Raw genomic sequence first — 18,797 nt, 5'->3', positions numbered from 1 at the left:
TATTTGTTAATATATAAATAAATGTACTTTTTTTTTGGACATTGGATTTGGTGTGAGTTATTGTTGGAGTGCTGGGACAGGAGAAGGGTGATTATTGTTGGCTGCCTTGCCCTTTAGTTTTTTTATTATTTAGTTTTATTTTCTATTATCAAAATTGGCCTCTAATTAATTTGATAATTTGGCTAAATTTAATTTGTTAATTTAATAAAAGTTTTCCTCTTTATGTTAAATTATTGCATGTTTCCCTGGCCCTAGATAGGGGAGGAACGTAACAATTATTTTTCAGTAGGAACTTCACATCAATTAAATATTTTTTATACATAAAATTCTTATAACACATTAAAATACATCAAAGTCTATCAGAGATCAACTGTTGAATTTATACTCGATCACAGATCTTCTGCACTTTCTCTTTCTGTAGTTCAAATGTCTTGCAAAATGTTTCCAATTTGGATGTAGTGATTTCCAGCACAACATATGAGACAACATGTCTGACATTCAGTTAAAAATATACTTGCACAAAAGGATGCAAAAGCAAGTTTTCATTCATATTTTATTGTTTTTTGTAGATGTTTTTCTTGAGGTTTTGAGAAGGCCGTTTAACCAGTTCCGCTTTCTTGACAGCTCTTGGAGGTGTGCTGAGTGGCTTCAGTTTTCTTCCAGTCTGCAATAAAGACATGATAAAACTTAGTCGCACGTTTTTGATCAATGATCCAGTATCTGATGATCAAGACACTTACTATAATCACAGAAGGTGCGAGTGCCATTTCCAGACATTTGCCAGTCTGTCCTCGATGTTTTCGCCATTCATCGATCTTGCATTCCTTCATGGTTATCTCCTGTTGTTTTTGTCTATGAAAAATAGAAAGCAATAGTAAGATTATCAAGAGGTTTCAAAGGGCCACTCAATCCTCCAGTTGGCCACATTTGAATAGAATTATAACCACTTCTGATCATCATTAGGTTCATAAAGAAAAGCATTTTAATATCTTACTGGAACTGGAGATCTAGCAAGCGCTGCTTGACTGTTGTTTGGAGGTTGTGGCTTTTAATAAACTCGCAAGCGTCCAAACAGGAGTCCACCACTGCTTCCTCCTTTAAATGAAGGGCTGGATGGTAGACGATTCCTTCAGCACCCTCCTTGCTTCTGCTGATCTCGGAGATCATCTGTGTCATCCGTTCATTCTGGAGAGAAAAGAAGTTGTGTTTGAGCTCAGTTGTAGTCTAGTGTTAGATTTGGATGAGTGTGAGGGTTTAACAGCGTTACTGAATACACATTCTTCACTTACTAAGATTTTCAAGGGAGTGCCATATTTGATTTCCAACAGCTCCTTATTTTTCTTCTTGGCGTCTTTGAGGCAGATATAACTGGTGTCCACCATCTTCTGCAGGAGGTCTATCTTCTTATCACTACACAAAAACACACAAGACAAAACACAGAGGGTCAAACACTGTTTCTGTGTCTTCTGTTCCCAAAGACGGAGAAGAAATCAGGCAAGAAACTCACAAATTTCCATCTTGGCTCATATAGTTGGCGAGGGTGTCGTAATGTTCAAAATGTTCCTTCATCATTGACCTCCATTTCAATTCTTTCTCTTGGTTGGCCTTCTCCTTTTCTTCTAAGATGTCCTCAATTATTTTCTCTGCTCTTCTCTTGTTTTCCTCTCTCTGGGCCTTTGGTTCGGCCTCTATTTTTTCTTTAAGAGAGATTCTCCTGAAAGAGAAAACAGAAACAAAGATGGTTATAAAGAACATTATGAGAAGCAGCATCTGCAATTTTAGTATGTGCAGAAACAGATAAAACAGCAATTATGCACAGTATTACATTATACTGAAATCAGTGTTTGGCAATCAGAGCTATAATAACTGAAACTGAACTATTTAATGGCCACAAAAAAAAAAAGTTCAAAGCCATTATTATTATTATTATATGCATATTTCCTGAACAACTAAAGTTCTATTTAGATTTCACTCTCAATATTGTTAATTAATACAAACACTCAACTATACAAAAGTATGATATGTAATGCAGGGATGTAGTGATGTAATGTACAGTGATGTTAAAGTACTTACGTTTGCTGGAGCGGTGGTTGGCTGGAGACTTTAGCGATGTTTGCACTCGCTCCCGTTGTTTTTGGTTCCTGCTGTTGCCTTCTAGGTGGTGGTGGTACTGGCTGGAGTTTGGTCAAATCTTCAGGAGTCGCCTGACCTCTCGGAGGGAAAGTCAAGGGTCTCAACTGTCGAAATATCCAATCCTTTTCTTTTCTGAAAGAGATTTGAGTAACCAAGATGAACACTCTCGATCCCATCATATAGTATGAACAAATAATACAATAAGAATTAATAAGAAACATAGAACATTTCAATAAGCAAGAGTGAGATATGTAATACATGAATGTAGTGATGTAAAAATACTTACGTTTGCTGGAGCGGCAGTTGGTCAAAGGCTGTAGAGATGTTTGCACTCGCTCCCAGTGCCTCTCTCACAGTGCCTTCTGCCTGCCTTTTTATTGGTGGTATTGGCTGGAGTTTGGACAATTCTCCAGGAACCGTCTGACCTCTCAGACTGAGAGAACAGGGCTTCGACCTTTGAAATGTCCTATACTCGTCTTTTCTGAAAGAGATTCCAGTAACATGATGATATTAAATCATAACATGACAAGCAGCATCTTCACTTTTAGGATGTGCAGAAACAGAAAAACATCGATTGAAATCTGTGTGTGGCGATGAGAGCTATATTAAATGAAACTGGACTATTTAATGGCCAGAAAAGTATCCGCTTGTTAAGTGTGATGTCACGCGAAGCGGCTTCCTGGTCCAAATGCTGTATCAAACTGTATGAGGAGACTCAACAAATGGTAAAATAAATGTTTACCAAGTGATGTAATACTGTGGAAAATCACGATCACAATATATACATCTATGCCTAATATCCGATGGCCAGAAAGTGACACATTTTTTATAAATTGTTCAGATCTTGGTGTCTGTGATGCAGCATGTCCAGAGACGGTTGTGTACACCATGATTTCATACAAAATTCACTTTAATGTGTGATATGACTAAAAAGTGGTCATAAAAAAATATTTTCTCAATTTAAATGAGTAGCGACTTGGACCAGGAACCAGTATTCCATACGTCATGACTTAACAAGCGGATTGCTTCAACATTTAACAAGTCAAAAACCAAACAACATTCAAATATACAATAGTGCCACACAATACACAGGAATGTAGTGATTTAAAAGTACTTACGTTTGCTGGAGCTGCAGTAGGCAGGAGGCTGCAGATGTTACTTCACTTGCACCCATTGTTTTCTGCTGCCTTCCGAGCGGCGGCGGTGTTGGCTGGAGTTTGGACACTTCTCCAGGAGTCGCCTGAAGTCTCGGGTTAAGAGAACAGGGTCTCAACTGTCGAAATGTCCTACTCGCCTTGTCTTTTCTGAAAGAGATTACAGTAAAAGAGATGATTATAAATCACACTATAACAAGCGGCATCTGCACTTTTAGGAAACAGAAAAGCATCAATTGTCTTGAAATCAGTGTCTGGCAATAAGAGCTCTACAAAATAGAAATGGACTATTTCATGGCCATAAAAGTGTGGTTTAAACATTTAAGGGTCTAAAGCCATTATTGTAATTGATATTTCCTGTACATGTACATTTCTACTTAACTTTTCACTCTCAAAATTGTTACATAATGTAAAGAAAGTATAAAGAAGCCATGATAAAAGTGAAACAGAACATTCACATATACTATAGTGCAATATGACATACATGAATGTAGTGCTGTAAAAGTACTTACGTTTGCTGGAGCTGTGGTTGGCTGGAGATTTTACCACTTGCTCCCACTGATTTCTGATCCTGCCTTTTCGGTGGTGGTACTGGCTGGAGCTTGGGCAATTCTACAGGAGTCACCTGACTTCTCGGATGGAGAGTACAGGGTCTCGACTGCCGAAGTGTCCTTCTAGCCTTGTCTTTTCTGAAAGAGATTACAATAACAGAGATCATTACAGATGACCGATCTATCAGAAAGCAGGATTTTAGAGAGAAAAATGAAGTGATTTTAAATAAATATGAGAAATTAAAGTAGATTCTCATTAACATAGTACCAAAAACTCCAGAATGAAAACCTTTTAATTAGCATAATAGAGACACGTTAACAATGACATCAAAGTTCTTACTCTTTCTGGTGTAAGGGTGGCAGGCGGACAGGCTTTTGAGCAGCTTTCCTATGAAAATAACCCTAAAATAAAACAGAGAAAAGTTAGAGAAGTACAGACACTACATACAAAGAAAAACTATTATTTGTCATAAACATACAGTAGAAGCCCAATGATATTTCATAATACAGAAATTTGGATTATAAAAAAAAAAATCAAAACACTCAACATTTACTTACATAGTTGCCTTTTAGAGGCTGCTCAGGCCTGCCTGTTATGGCGGAGACAATCCTCACTCTGCAGTCGTTGAATCTATAAAACAGGGGGTCGAAGATCCATTCTTTCTCATTCACCCCAAGTTCTGGAATCCGACTTGTTGCTGCAAAGGATCATATGATTGTTTTAAACATTTAATGTGGTTCTTACAAATGAGTTTTGAATTCAGTTGAGATTCTTTGACCAGCTCACCTTGCATTTGCAGTGTCTTCTTTGATTTTGTGAGGACTTCTGAAATCCCTCGCTCCTGTTGGTGTTAAAAAAGAAGAGAAAAACAATTTAATATTATAGTTGGCAAATAAATGCAGGTTTAAGAATAAAAATGTCAAAAATAAAATGCTTAACATTGCTGAATATACAGTACACATTCAATTAAAACTAAATATAAACAAAACGTGACTTAAAAATATAAAGTGGCTTCATATTTGAGAAAATCAAGAACAAATTGTACAAATATTTTCTGTTCAGCTAAACAGATTCACCAATTAGGCAATTTTCTCAATATTTTTGAACTCTAAGATTTTTTTAAATAGCCATATCCTAGCCAAATATGATCCTATCCTAACAAAATATACAATAGTTGGAAGTTTATTTCACCAGTTGATAAAAAAATCTGTTTTGTTATTCTGGGTCACATTTATCCCCCTCCAAATATATTAAGCATTTCTTTGTAATAGTTTACTACAGGAGGAAAACACATAACATGGTATTTTACGTGTTGTGTTCATATTCTGGGTTCTTGACTGCATGTAGAATATAGATGTTTCTATATGCGCTAGAAAGGTCAATAAACTGTATACTGAATTTATAACCCATTCTAACGGGTTAAGCCACATTATTGGATAGTTTGCCCAAAAATGTATTTCTCTCATCATTTACTTTCCCTTCACTTGTTCAAAATCTATATGACTTTCTTTTCTTCTGTTGAACACAAAATGTTATTTTGAAGATGACTGTACACATTTTCTTCCATTTTTACTGGTCTGACAAGCAAGAACCAGCATCGAAACATACCTTACCAACAAATATGGAAGTCAAAGTGTACCATCAACTATCATTTCCAAAATATTTTATTTTATAACACAAAGAAAGAAGCCAATATATAAACCACACGAGGGAGAGTAAATAGTGAGGTAATTTTCGTTTTTTGGGGTGAACTGCCCCTTTTCACGCATGTTAGAATATCCGGTACAAGAACAATACATGAACAATATATGTACAGATAGGATACTCACCACTGGAGGAATTGGCTGTGCCTGTCGCCATCTTGAGAGCTCTTGATCATACAGAGCTTGTTTGGTCTCCATGCTCAAGACAGACGACTCTCGAGCGTATTTGCACGCGGCAAAATACAGACTCTGGTCTTTAGCGTTCCGGAAACACATCGCGTGATCGAGACTGTTTTGGGCCATGGCTCGACGGTGAAAAACTGAACAATATACTGCTGAAAATGAAATGTCAGATAGTCTGATATGATCAGCTGTGAATTGCTTGCGTTTGCACTGAAAGTTGTCGAACACTGAATGCAGAAATGAAAAATCAGAACAGAACAGAACTTTTTAGAACGCGTTCTAAGGTCGCATAGCAACGCCTCCCAGCCGCGAATATGTTTTGCTTTAAAATCAGAAGCGCGCTTACACATTCATTACAGCAGAGGAGTCCTAATTAAACCAACGAGGGGTGATAATATAGTTCATAAAACATGAAAAAGACCTTTTCTGAGTTGGCATTTTCACAATAATAAAATAAAAACTCGAGACTGAAGCAAAAATATTATATTTTTTCAGTTTTCCAGTCAAAATTTTAGGAAGATAAGTATGAATGAAGACTTTAATATTATCCGAGATATGCCCCAGATAGCAGACCTAAGTTAAATCAACATCGAATAAATGTTTTTTTACTTCTCAAAAGTGTGTATATATATATATATATATATATATATATATATATATATATATATATATATATATATATATATATATATATATATATTGTTGTTATAATTATTATCATTATTATTATTAACTTGCTAATTAATATGCAAGTAGGCTATACAAAATCAAGTACTGACATTTTAAGAACTTTAAAGTTCAAACAGGCTGAAAAAATCAGCAGAACAAAGAACATTTGCAATACTTCCTAAATTAGTGCTTTATAATTAATACTTTAAATAGGGGTTTACCTTTAAAACGTTTCTTTAGAACTTTAACTGACCATAAATACCTAATGATAGAATATCTATAAAATCCATTCTTCTAATATCCAAAATATTGTGGTCTTCTGAGTGACGGAAGGCAGCATCCTTACTTTATTTTTGCATCAGATATATTGCTTAATGAAAGCCAGCACCAATATTTTATTGCTCTATATTATTTCTGTCGTTTTCATAAAAAGGGGCAAACTAAACATTCATTTAAAAAAAAAGTTACGTTAGACTTACTGTAAAGCAGCGGTTCCTAACAGGGGGGGGGGGGGGGGGTGTCATATTTTATGACTCGGTGCAGTGCAATCTGAGCTGCATCCAGTGGTTTTTAATGGGCTCACCTAACCCCACCCCTAACCCTACCCCTCACAGTGACGTCACTCGCTCCATTTGAATGCATTGTGTCTGACGTTGCATCGCTGAGAGATGCAATCTCAGCTTGCATCATAAAGGCTGCATCCAGATACCATTGAGATCATGTTGCCTTAGTTCATTTTATCCCTTAGCTCAGTGGTCCTCAACCACCGGTCCGTGGATCAATTGGTACCGGGCCGCACAAGAATCATTAATTATTTCCGTTTTATTTATTATCTGAGTCTGAACGATTTTTTATTTTGAAAAGTCTTTTATTTTTAAAAAATGACCGTATTCTTACCGTTAACGTTACATCTCTGTCACTTGAGCACCCAAAATTTAACCCACAAGCAGCAAAATGAGTAAGAAACAGACATCTTTGGAAAGTTTCTTTGCTAAGGGGAAAGGACAGTGAAGGACCCGCAAACTGCCAAGGTGTGTGGATTCGCGCTCGTGCCAGTGAACCAATGAATCACCGCAGGTCACGTGACAAGAATTGGCCGATCAGCTTCAGTTTGTACGACATATTCACATTTCGGTAAGACTTAATTTTCTCAGACAAACACAGAATACTCTAACTCTGCAGTGCTCTGTAATTTTCTCTATGAATAAAACTTGTTTCAGAGTGACAGCAATGTTTTGTCAGCTTGTCATCCTCTGAGAAAACGGTTGATGGTCGCCTAGCAACCTATGAGACACCAAAAGACAATTTTCAGTTCATTTTATTCAGTTCAAATATTCGCCTCCATAAATTCAGTGGTTCAAATTTAATATTAATTTCAGTGTCTTGGACATTATAAGTAATAAAATGAGTATGAGTAACCGAAGCCAGCTGATGATCAAGTAAAAATTGTAGCATGATCTCCGTAACCGTCAAAACCTCACAATCTGCCCACTGGCCTCTGTCCATCATGGCCTCCTAACTCTCCTCATATAATAATAGGCCTTTTTCACACTTCCTGGTTCCGGTAAGCGAAATGGCGTATCACAACATCCGGTTCCAATGCAATGGAGTATGATAGAATAGCAGAGTCTTCTCGTCGCTGTTATTGCAGCGTTCCCGGCTGCTCCAGCTTAAAAAAAACGATATCCTTACCTCAATTTCCACGAAAAGACAAAGGACAGAGGAAATCATGGGTGAAATTAATTAGACGGAATGAATGTCCTTCGTTTCAAGTGATATGCCAGAGTACGCTCATGTGCAGTATGCACTTCAAAGCGGAGATCATTATGTCTTATTAAATATTGGTGGTCTTAATTTTATTATGATGTGAAATTATAATATAGACAAAATTCCAGTTAAGTTATTTGCCTTCCACAAACAAGTGCTCCTATCAAGGTCATTAATATATAAGCATAATTTCCCCCCACATTGGAATAATAGACTAATACTAATACAAATGCTATTTTTTTACAACAAAATTAATTTGGTTAGTCAGTTTTATAATAAAGATGGTATACTTTTCTTACAATGAATTCCTTTCTCATTACAGTATCTCAATAACCCTGCAAGTTAAAACTGTTATTGGTTCAATTTTTTCAGAGACCCATATGTTATTTAGTGGTATTAATCAAGACCATCGTTTTTTGATTTTACTAAATCTTATGTTGGCAAAACTTGTTTTACAGTAAACACCAAGAGCAATAATAGAGCTTTTCAAACTCTTTTCCAAAAATAAATCACTACTGTTCCATATATACAATTTTATTCGATGTCTTGATTAAAGGGTGACTTGATTTGCTGAAAAAAAGTGTGGCTGTTACCACAGAAATATCAGGTTAGAAACAAAATTAAAGAAATATCCTATAAACTTCTCCACAGATTTTATCCAGCAAAACATTATTGATGTATTTTGATTTTGTATTTTGGAATTGATGTAAATTGTATTTTTGTAATGAATACGAGGAGACGGTTTTACACTTATTTTGGCATTGTACATACTCAGTCAAAAGGAAGAGGTGCAAAAGATTATTAACAATTTTCAGTGATCAAAACCTCTTTCATCGTTGTGGGAAAATGTACTTTTTGGCTTTACATGTCTATCCTTATCAAGAGGAAAATTGGTTTTATTTAATTAACTTTTATTGTTAACAAAATTGTACATTCATAAATGTAAATTTACTAATAAGCAACCAAATTTTAAGGTATTGATCACTGAAATATGCTTGTATATTACCAGCATCAGAGACTCTTTGAACAAGGAAGCCTACCCACTTTAAAAAATTGTGAACTCTATAATGCATTTATTTAATTATTACATATGTACATTTTGTATATTTGTATTTTATTTATAATTACCCCCTGGCATGTGTATTTTTGTGTTGTAAAATGTTATTTGCTGTTCTTTAAATAAATAATAAAAACATTTAAAGCACATGAATGTAATGAACTGGAACATGAACTAACTTTAACCTGAAGATTCAGAAACACCCTATACGCTACAGACGGACTGTTTTGAAGATATTTGCTTTAAAATGTAGTAATTAGTGGAAAACTGAAGTGCTTTAATAGAATCGTATTCAAACACAACAACAATCATCTTTATTTTTTCCAGCGAGTTGGAGCTAAATTATGTTTCCAGACTTGAGTAAACCTTACGAGCATTAAGCAACCTGTCATTACGGGGCTCCTCGTTCTTTCGCATTTACCGATAGCACCTCGCCTGTATCTGACCCTGAATACAAAGGAAGGAGGGTGTTAGCACAGCTTACAGACAACTACTAACATAAAACTAATCCTGCTGGATGTTAAATAGTTATTTTTACTAACGAATGGCTTGAGTTAGCAGATCTTATGCTGTTGGCTGCGCACCTTACTGTAACCTAACGTTGCAAACGCTTCGTGCAAGACACATTTTCTGCACAAATTCCTTTTAAATGCTGATTTATTTAGGCTACGTCAGTTTTACACATTAACCAAGCGAACAACGTGTTCTTGTCCAAATTACGGCAAAGTTGACAGTGAAAATGTCATCCAATGTCCTGAGGCTGTCATGTTTCTGCGACTGCTAGCGAAACCGGAAAAAGCGAAACATTGCTTCGGAGGGCGCTTCCTGTATTCAATTCCGCTGTGAAAAAGGTCTATTGGCTTAATCACTCTGTCTCCTCTCCACCAATCAGCTGGTGTGCGATCTGGCGCAAAATGGCTGCCGTCGCATCATCCAGGTGGATGCTGCACAGTGGTGGTGGATGAGGAGATTCCCCCCTATGTGTAAAGTGCTTTGAGTGACCAGAAAAGTGCTATATAAATGTAAGGAATTATTATTAATTATTGTCTATGTGTACATGTTCAATCAAGTGTATTAAGTGTATGTGTTGTCCTTCGATGGTTGACATTATCTCTTCACAGGTCTTGGATCCGATCAAGTGGTGCTGCACAATCTTAGGATGGGCATCCCCAGGTAGAAATAGAGAGCAAAGATAATAATTAACATATCTGCTGTTCATAATGTATTTGAACAAGAGATATTAAAGTCAATGTGAAAATTAAGTGCTATAAATGAGAAGAGGTGCTATATAAACAAACATGGAACACATAAGTAGTTCTAATCTGGTGCATTAAAACAGGAAGAGTGTGTCCTACAGGTGGTATCACAACATTAATGTAAAAGGTTTTTATATCAGTTGTAATTTCATTGCAGTTTCTTTATAATTTCATTTCAATCCTCGGGCATCCCTCCTTTTTAAAGTTCATTCTTTCCTTCTGTATTTTTTACAGTATACCATAAGAGAGGAAATACAGGCCTGATGGGTGTCCCTCTATCTGTTCAACACTCAACAGCAAATTATAGTGAAGGATGGACAGTAGGCAGGACAGTGAGGTCTGTGACAAAAGAAAAGAGAGAGAAGTTGCACACACACAACAAACACACACAGTTCACATCAGGAATTCACAGAAGTAGTTCAGTAAATATTCAGTCTGGATTTTCTATAAAATTGTTTGTAATAAATCATTCGTAGGCCTAATAAATGACCAAAACGTGGTTGTTACTTGCTCTTTTACTAGTCTCTCTTTATACGGCCAGTTTAGCAAATGTAAGAATTGAACAAGTACACATTCAGTCTGTTTATAAATTAAAATAAAAGTATTTTTAATATGACGTTTTAGAATACTTTTTATTATTATATTTTAAAGATTGTTGCAGGGCGGCACAGTGGCTCAATGGTTAGCACTGTCGCCCTACAGCAAGAAGGTCGCTGGTCCAGTTGGTATTCCTCTGTTTAGTTTGCATGTTCTCCCTGTGTTGGCGTGGGTTTCCTCTGGGTGCTCCGGTTTCCCCCACAGTACAAAGACGTACGATATAGGTGAATTGGGTGAGCTAAATTGGCTGAAGTTTTTTGAGTGTGTGTGAATGAGTGTATGGGTGTTTCCCTGTACTGAGTTGTGGCTGGAAGGGCATCCGCAGCATAAAACATTTGCTGGAATAGTTGGCGGTTCATTCTGCTGTGGTGACCCCTGATAAATAAGGGACTAAGCAGAAGGAAAATGAATGAATGATTGTTTCAACGGTCCCCGTGGGATGTTGCAATCACCCCCTAGTGGTCAGTTTCAGCGTTTGACTTTGTTTAATCAAGTTTAAATTCTACAAATATTATTTTATATATGTTACAGCAATATGGGTAACTATCTGAGAGATGTGGGTTGAATATATTAAAGCCTATATATAAATGTCTCTGAGAAACTGAAGGGAAGTGTTGCAACCCTTCGCCATTCTCCCCTAAGCCACACAACAGACTTATTGAGTTGCAATGTGTCTTGTTTACATGTGTTTAATTAAGTGGACCCATTTCCTTTTTTTTGCTTGGTTATTGTTGATCCTAGCCAGTGGTTGCCAGAAGTTTGCCTTAGATTATAATAAGGATTCTTTACTGACGTTTTTGATGTTTATTGTCTACAGCCGAGGCTCAAACCAGAGGCCTTCTTGCTGTGAAGCGACAGCACTACCTACAGCGCCACTGCGTCACCCAGAATTGTAATTTACTTTTTGTAATCAACTCTGAAGGAGAAGTGTCTCACTGTTGGGTTCATTAACCTCCTGTTGCGCGGTTGCTGTCTGTCAACAATATATCGCTTAAACCACTGTTTCTCAATCTCCATCAAAGCTCTCGATTTACCGGTCAATCTACGTTCTTACTCTCAACTATGGTCATGAGCTTTGGGTCATGACCGAACGGACAAGATCTCGGATAAAAGCGGCCGAAATGAGTTTCCTTTCAAGAGTGGCAGGGCGCACTCTTATACATGGGGTGAGGAGCTCTGTCACCTGGAGGAGCTCGGAGTAGAGCTGTTGCTCCTCCACATCAAGAGAAGTCAGCGGAGGTGGCTCGGGCATCTGTTTCGGATGCCTCCTGGACGTCAACCTAGGGAGGTGTTCCAGGCATGTCCCACTGGGACGAGGCCTCAGGAAAGACCAAGGACACGCTGGAGGGACTATGTCTCTCGGCTGGCCTGGGAACGCCTCGGGATCCGCCTGGAGGAGCTGAAGGAAGTGTCTAGGTAGAGGGAAGTTTGGGGTTCTCTCCTAAGACTGCTGCCCCCGTCACCCAGCCCCGAAAAAGCGGTTAAAAATGAATGAATGTATTTCTTATATGTTAACAAAGGGCCAAAGGCTACAATAATTTTCTCTCATATGGTGGCTCTTAATGCTGTATTTCATGACCGTCTTGCAATCATAAATAAACCAAAAATACTGAAGCAAAAAATGAATAGAAAAATATCTTTGTTGTCGTTAAAAGATTTCTTTATTCACATGTACTTCAGCAGAGTAGCATTTCAAGCCCATTGGTAAAGTTCACAAGCCTCAATCTAGCCATGATTTGATTTGCTTTACTCGTAAATAATGTCAAAAAAAGAAGAAAGAAAAAAACACCATTATACATATTGCATATGAACATGTATACGTTGTGTGTTTCTCCTAATGTAAAGTGTATATAAATAAATCAAAACACATGTATATAAATTACATCTAATTCAACGTGTTTTTAAAGTCCCCATGAACCGGAAGCTGCAGCTGTAATTTTTTTCATATTGTGACACAGTTCCTAGAGAAACGGAATATTAAATGACAAAACAGTGAATCACTATTTTATACTAATTGGTTTGATAGAGGCTTAATTTATTTATTTAATTTGATGATTTTGGTAACGTTCAAATGAATGGTCTTATGAATACTTTATGACTTTTTTTAATCTTGACTTTTCTTAGAGTTCATACAAACAGTGAAAGAAACAAAGCTAGAAAAATGTGAAGGAATTTGCAAAGAGTGTATCAATAAAGCACAGAATGCATTTATAGACCTGGGCTTTTAACTCTTATTGACAACTACAGCTCTTCTACAATACAGTTGGACATTGGTTTGTTGAGCACAACAGACAGTTACAATCCTCTGCTGTAATGTGACATCTTCACCTTCACAAGGGAGTATCATGTTGATGGGTCAGTGCTTGTTATTAAGATTTTGTGTTTTTTTACTGTTTGGCACTTGAGCATCATTCTTGTCACAAAATCCATCAGACATCCTGTATTCTTCAAGTTCACACAGCAGCTGTCTCCTGTAACAGGCGGTTTACTTCTACACATCTGTTCAAACACAATTTACACTCAGTTTGTCTCGGCTACCTCCTTAGTGTTGTGCGTCTCCTCATCAGTGTCTCTCACCATCTTCAACCTCACGTGTTCTACTTCTCTGCATGTTGTTCGTCCACATTTTCAGCTGACTGCAGTGTTGGTTTTATTTCCTCCTCTTAGTTTGTCTTGCAGAGTGCGCAGTGTCTGTCTGTGTGGCCCAGACGTAGAGATGGTGCTCAGTCTGGGTCAGTCTCCATCATCTCATATGCAGGTTGGCTGGCAATGACAAAGTTAGAAATGTATATACAGCAAAAATATTACACATAGAATAAGTAAAAATAAATGTACTGTAATGCTACATGCTTATGCCTTGTTTTTCTAGGCTTTATTGGTGATCATGTTCAGGAATGTTGGATCATTATTGCCTTTTAGCATAAGTATAGGACAGAAACTAACCAGACGGTAATGTGGGAATTGTGGAGTGGGCTAAATCTAAAAAAAAAATCTATATATTTTTTTGCTTTATTCTTGCCAAATTAAAATATATATTTGTAGACAACCCATGGTCGGTTGTCTTTAATATTCTAATAAACTTTAAAAGGTAAAACTGTCCGAGATATGAACAAAAGCAAGCGATGCATCAAAGTTTGATTTAAAAAATCTTGAATGGTTATAAAAACCCCTAGAATCAGTAAAATAATTTATAAAAACGATGAGCGATATTAATGATATGACGTGTTTCCGGAAACGTCCTACTTCTCTTTTTATCCGTCTGACTTTACTGTCAGTTCCCTTTGACAGCCCTCTGTTGTTTTAAAGAATATTACAACGGCGAACGCATCAAGTATAAAAGCCTCGTCCATCCCGCGAGGTGCGCACGCAGTCAGCGGAGGTTGGCGATGCGGCTCTAGGCGAAAGAATGAATCCAGCTTAACACTGGTGAGAACCGGGTACTGTGTATTATGGTATTAGTAACTTATGGTAATATGTTTCTTTAATATGCGCTCTGTGTTCTGTTTTTTAACTTTTTTGTTAAGGACTTTTATTTTGGTGTTGTGTATGAGGGTAGTGCGCGTGCGTGCGTGCCTTACAGTCTATGGTGCGTGCGTGCGTGTGTGTGTTTGTGTGTGTGAGAGAGAGAGAGAGAGAGAGAGAGAGAGAGAGAGAGAGAGAGAGAGAGAGAGAGAGAGAGGAACTAATGAATCACTAAACGATTCATATGGGAGTTGCTGGGATAATTAGGTAAAAATAAATACATATTATAAGAAAATAAAAGTGTTTTTGACCTTGTATGCATATTAGACTGTTGTTGGAGACCCTTGACACCAAAATATGCCCCTATTTAATGTATAATATGGGGCTCTTTAAGCTTTCTAGAGAAACAGCATGACTAAAGCGTGTTTTTGTTTGACTTATACCGCCGCGAGTCTTGTCTTCTGTTTATAATGCAGTGAAGTAAAGCCGCTTGTGTTTAACAGTCTATGGTTTGACAGCAGACAAACATTCAGCAAAGCCGAAGGAAAGAGTGGAAGCATCGTCTCCAGTCCTCGGAGCTCTGAGGTGAACTACAGTCAGGAGCTTATATTTTCTGCTGTCATATATAGTATAAAACTGCATGAAGTATTTTCATTACTACCAGGTCGCTGGTTCGAGCCCTGGCTGTGTCAGTTGGCATTTCTGTGTGGAGTTTGCATGTTCTCCCCGTGTTCGCGTGGGTTTCCTCCAGGTGCTCCGGTTTCCCCCACAGTCCAAAGACATGCGCTATATGTGAATTTAATAAACTAAATTGGCCATAGTGTATGTATGTGAATGCAAGAGTGTATGGGTGTTTCCCAGTGTTGGGTTGCTGCTTGAAGGGCATCCGCTGCGTAAAACAGATGCTGGATAAGTTGGTGGTTCATTCTGCTGTGGCGACCCCAGATGAATAAAAGAGCTAAGCCGAAAAGAAAATGAATGAAGGAATGAATGTTGAATGACTGCATTCAGTTGGTTGTAATTTTCAGTACACTTTAATTACTCTTGTTTCCTTTCTTCTTTTCCTCTTATTATTATTATTATTATTATTTATTATACTTTATTTTTTTGTCCTCTTTTTAAAAAAATCAACAACAAAGATAACGATATGTAACAATTTGTACTGAAATAGTGTTTGCTTTTTGCATTAAAAATTAAACATAAAATCTTTAATCTGAAAAAACATAAAGAGCACAATATTATTTCCAAAAAAGTTTGTTTGAGAAGTATGCATGTATGCATTTAAGATTATCTCCAGAAATGGTCATTTTTAATCCCTCTATCCATTTTTGTGATCTCTTACAGTGGCTGTAATGATTTCTCAGATCTCTCCCACTCTGTACCTGAGTGGCCTGCAGGCCATTAATCAGTCAGCACTGGAGCACAGGGGCGTCACTCTGCTGGTGAACGCCTGCGCTGAATATCCCTGTCCTGAGTATCAAGGGGTGTCCTGCGTTTGTGTGCAGGTGGAGGACCGTCCTCACGCCCCTCTGGACCAACACTTTGACAGCGTAGCAGAGCAAATCCAGCAGAATCACACCGGGAGCTCACTGGTGTTTTGCTCCGCCGGGAGAAGCAGGTCTCCATCTCTGATCATGGCGTATCTCATGAGGTTTGAGGAACTCTCGCTGCTTCAGGCTTATCACAGGGTTTTGGCAGCACGACCCTTTATTCGGCCAAATGCTGGGTTTTGGAGGCAATTGTTGCAGTATGAGAAGAAACTTACAGGTAGCAACAGTGTAAGGATGGTGGCCACATCACAGGGCATCCTGCCAGAGGCCATCCAGATCACACAGGACACCTCATACTGTCTGAATGTGTAATGCATTGAGACATTGTGAACTGGATAATTTTTAAGTAGAGTTTGTATTAAAACCCCGGGTAGATTTTTATGTGAGTTAGCAGGGGTGCAGGAATTAGGGGGCCCTGACTAATGCCAAGAAACCTGTATAAAACATATAGCTCTTTTATAAATGTTCTATCATACACTCACTGGCCACTTTATTAGGTACACCTGTCTAACTGCTCATTAACGCAAATTTCTAAACAGCCAATCACATGGCAGCAACTCATTGCATTTAGACATGTAGACATGAGCAAGATGATTTGCTGCAGGTTAAACCAAGCATCAGAATGGGGAAGAAAGGTGATTTTAAATGACTGAACGTGGCATGGTTGTTGGTGCCAGACGGGCTGATCGGAGTATTTCAGAAACTGCTGATCTAATGGGATTTTCACGCACAACCTTCTCTAGGGTTTACAGAGAACGGTCTAAAAGGGGAAGTTATCCAGTGAGCGGCAGGTCTGTGGGTGCAAATGCCTTGTTGATGCCAGAGGTCAGAGGAGAACGGCCAGACTGGTTCAAGTTGATAAAGGCAACAGTAACTCAACTCAAGTTACAACCTAAGTATGTAGAAGAGCATTTCTGAACGCACAACACATCGAACCTTGAGGCAGATGGGCTACAGCAGCAGAAGACCACAATTGGTGACACTCCTGTAAGCTAAGAAAAGGAAACTGAGGCTACAATTTGCACAGGCTAACCAAAATTGGACAATAGAAGACTGGCAAAACGTTGCCTGGTCTGATGAGTCTCGATTTCTGTTGTGACATTCGGACGGTAGGGTCCGAATTTGGCATTAACAATTCAATTCAATTCACCTTTATTTGTATAGCGCTTTTACAATGTAGATTGTGTCAAAGCAGCTTTACATAAAAGGTCATAGTAAATTGAAACAGTGTAGTTCAGTTTCAGAGTTTAAGTTCAGTTCAATTCAGCTCAGTTCAGTGTGGTTTAAAAATCACTGAGAGTCCAAACACTGAAGAGCAAATCCAACGATGCGCAGCTCTACAGATCCCAAAACATGCAAGCCAGTGGCGACAGCGGAGAGGGAAAAAAACCTTGAGAGAAACCAGACTCAGTTGGGCATGACCATTTTAATTTCTCCGCTGGCCATATTTTCTTGGCACACTTTGGGCCCATTAGTACCAATTGAGCATTGTGTCAACGCCACAACCAGTATTGCTGCTGACCATGTCCATCCCTTTATGACCACAGCACAGTGTAACCATCTTGGCTCTTTTCAGCTGGATTACACACCATGTCATAAAGCGTGAATAATCTCAGACTGGTTTCTTGAACATGACAATGAGTTCACTGTACTCAAATGCCCTCCACAGTCACCAGAGCTCAATCCTATAAAGCACCTTTGGGATGTGGTGGAACGGGAGATTCGCATCATGGATGTGCAGCCGACAAATCTGCAGCGACTGCGTGATGCTATCATGTCAATATGGACCAAAATCTTTCAGAATATTTTCTAAAGAATACTTTCAGTACCTTGTTGAATCTTTGCCATGAAGGATTAAGGCGTTTCTGAAGGCAAAAAGAGGGTACAACCAGGTACTAGTAAAGTGTACCTGATAAAGTGGCCAGTGAATGTGTTGTAAAATGTGTTTTGAAAATCCTATGAATAATGGAACACTCTATCTGTACTGCACATGTGCGAGATGTGAGCGCTTCAAGAAACCACCTGTCTGCCAGCAATCAGTGTAGTGCTGAGGTAGAACTAGGTAAGGTGTGCAAAAAAATTGGAAATAAGACAAACAATGTAACGCAGCTCTCTCCGTGACCCTGCTTTTTGGCTGAAACACCTGTCAGATAGACAAGTGCTGTGAGCTTGTTAAGAGAGGCCTTCAAGTAAAATAACATTTCCCAGTAAAAACTAACTGCCGCCAATTCACAAACAGCAATTATTCAATTCGTATGAAAAATGTGACCAGATTAGTTTAATTGTGAATTTATTTATTTATTTTTATTTATTTATATTACAATCTTAACACAAAAATGGCTAATTAACTGTAGATACAGTGCTCAGCATAATTGAGTAAACCCCATTTTGAAAATTAATATTTTTTTATTCTCAGTGAATATAGGCAATGTATTTTGGTGCATTTAAACTAAACAGATTTATTAAACATATCTTTATTAAAATAATATTTTAGTCACCAAACATATTTAGAAATTGTAATATAATAATAAAAATATTGCAAAACAAATTACAGCCTACAAAATTTCAACTAAATTTAACAATTTTCCTCTGTAAAATATGTATTTAATATTTTTCTCTAACATATAAATTTGGGTGTACTAGTTTTTGGATTGTTATCATAAGTTATTTTGTTAAATTCGCTCCAGATTTGGCTTCAGTACTAACTAATCTAA

The 18,797-nt window shown here is 37.7% G+C and overlaps 2 protein-coding genes across 5 annotated transcripts; one reads left to right on the top strand and one right to left on the bottom strand.

Moving 5' to 3' along the window:
- Nucleotides 1-553: 553 nt before the first annotated feature.
- Nucleotides 554-4,708, bottom strand: LOC130237041 (uncharacterized). The gene is made up of 12 exons (XM_056467832.1): nucleotides 4,626-4,708; nucleotides 4,397-4,536; nucleotides 4,179-4,240; nucleotides 3,800-3,976; nucleotides 3,252-3,437; nucleotides 2,420-2,614; nucleotides 2,074-2,265; nucleotides 1,508-1,714; nucleotides 1,290-1,410; nucleotides 995-1,185; nucleotides 741-852; nucleotides 554-664 (listed from the first exon to the last, which is right to left on the bottom strand). Exons 1-12 carry the CDS (start codon nucleotides 4,630-4,632, stop codon nucleotides 554-556), a joined length of 1,701 nt encoding a protein of 566 aa, XP_056323807.1. The 5' UTR covers nucleotides 4,633-4,708.
- A 9,632-nt stretch (nucleotides 4,709-14,340) lies between these two features.
- Nucleotides 14,341-17,373, top strand: LOC130237015 (dual specificity protein phosphatase 14). 4 transcript variants are annotated; one of them, XM_056467804.1, is made up of 3 exons: nucleotides 14,341-14,497; nucleotides 15,037-15,118; nucleotides 15,878-17,373. In XM_056467804.1, exon 3 carries the CDS (start codon nucleotides 15,886-15,888, stop codon nucleotides 16,393-16,395), a length of 510 nt encoding a protein of 169 aa, XP_056323779.1. In that variant the 5' UTR covers nucleotides 14,341-14,497; nucleotides 15,037-15,118; nucleotides 15,878-15,885; the 3' UTR covers nucleotides 16,396-17,373. The 4 variants fall into 4 exon arrangements, with proteins under 4 accessions (XP_056323779.1, XP_056323773.1, XP_056323796.1 ...); XM_056467812.1 differs by lacking the exon at nucleotides 14,341-14,497 and adding an exon at nucleotides 14,740-14,800; XM_056467798.1 differs by lacking the exon at nucleotides 15,037-15,118.
- The last annotated feature ends 1,424 nt before the right edge of the window (nucleotides 17,374-18,797 follow it).

The sequence above is a fragment of the Danio aesculapii genome, chromosome 2 (genome assembly GCF_903798145.1).
Source record: "Danio aesculapii chromosome 2, fDanAes4.1, whole genome shotgun sequence".
In the NCBI taxonomy this organism is placed as follows: domain Eukaryota; kingdom Metazoa; phylum Chordata; class Actinopteri; order Cypriniformes; family Danionidae; genus Danio; species Danio aesculapii.
Note: the sequence above shows the minus strand (reverse complement) of the source record. Positions and strands in the feature narration are given on the sequence as shown.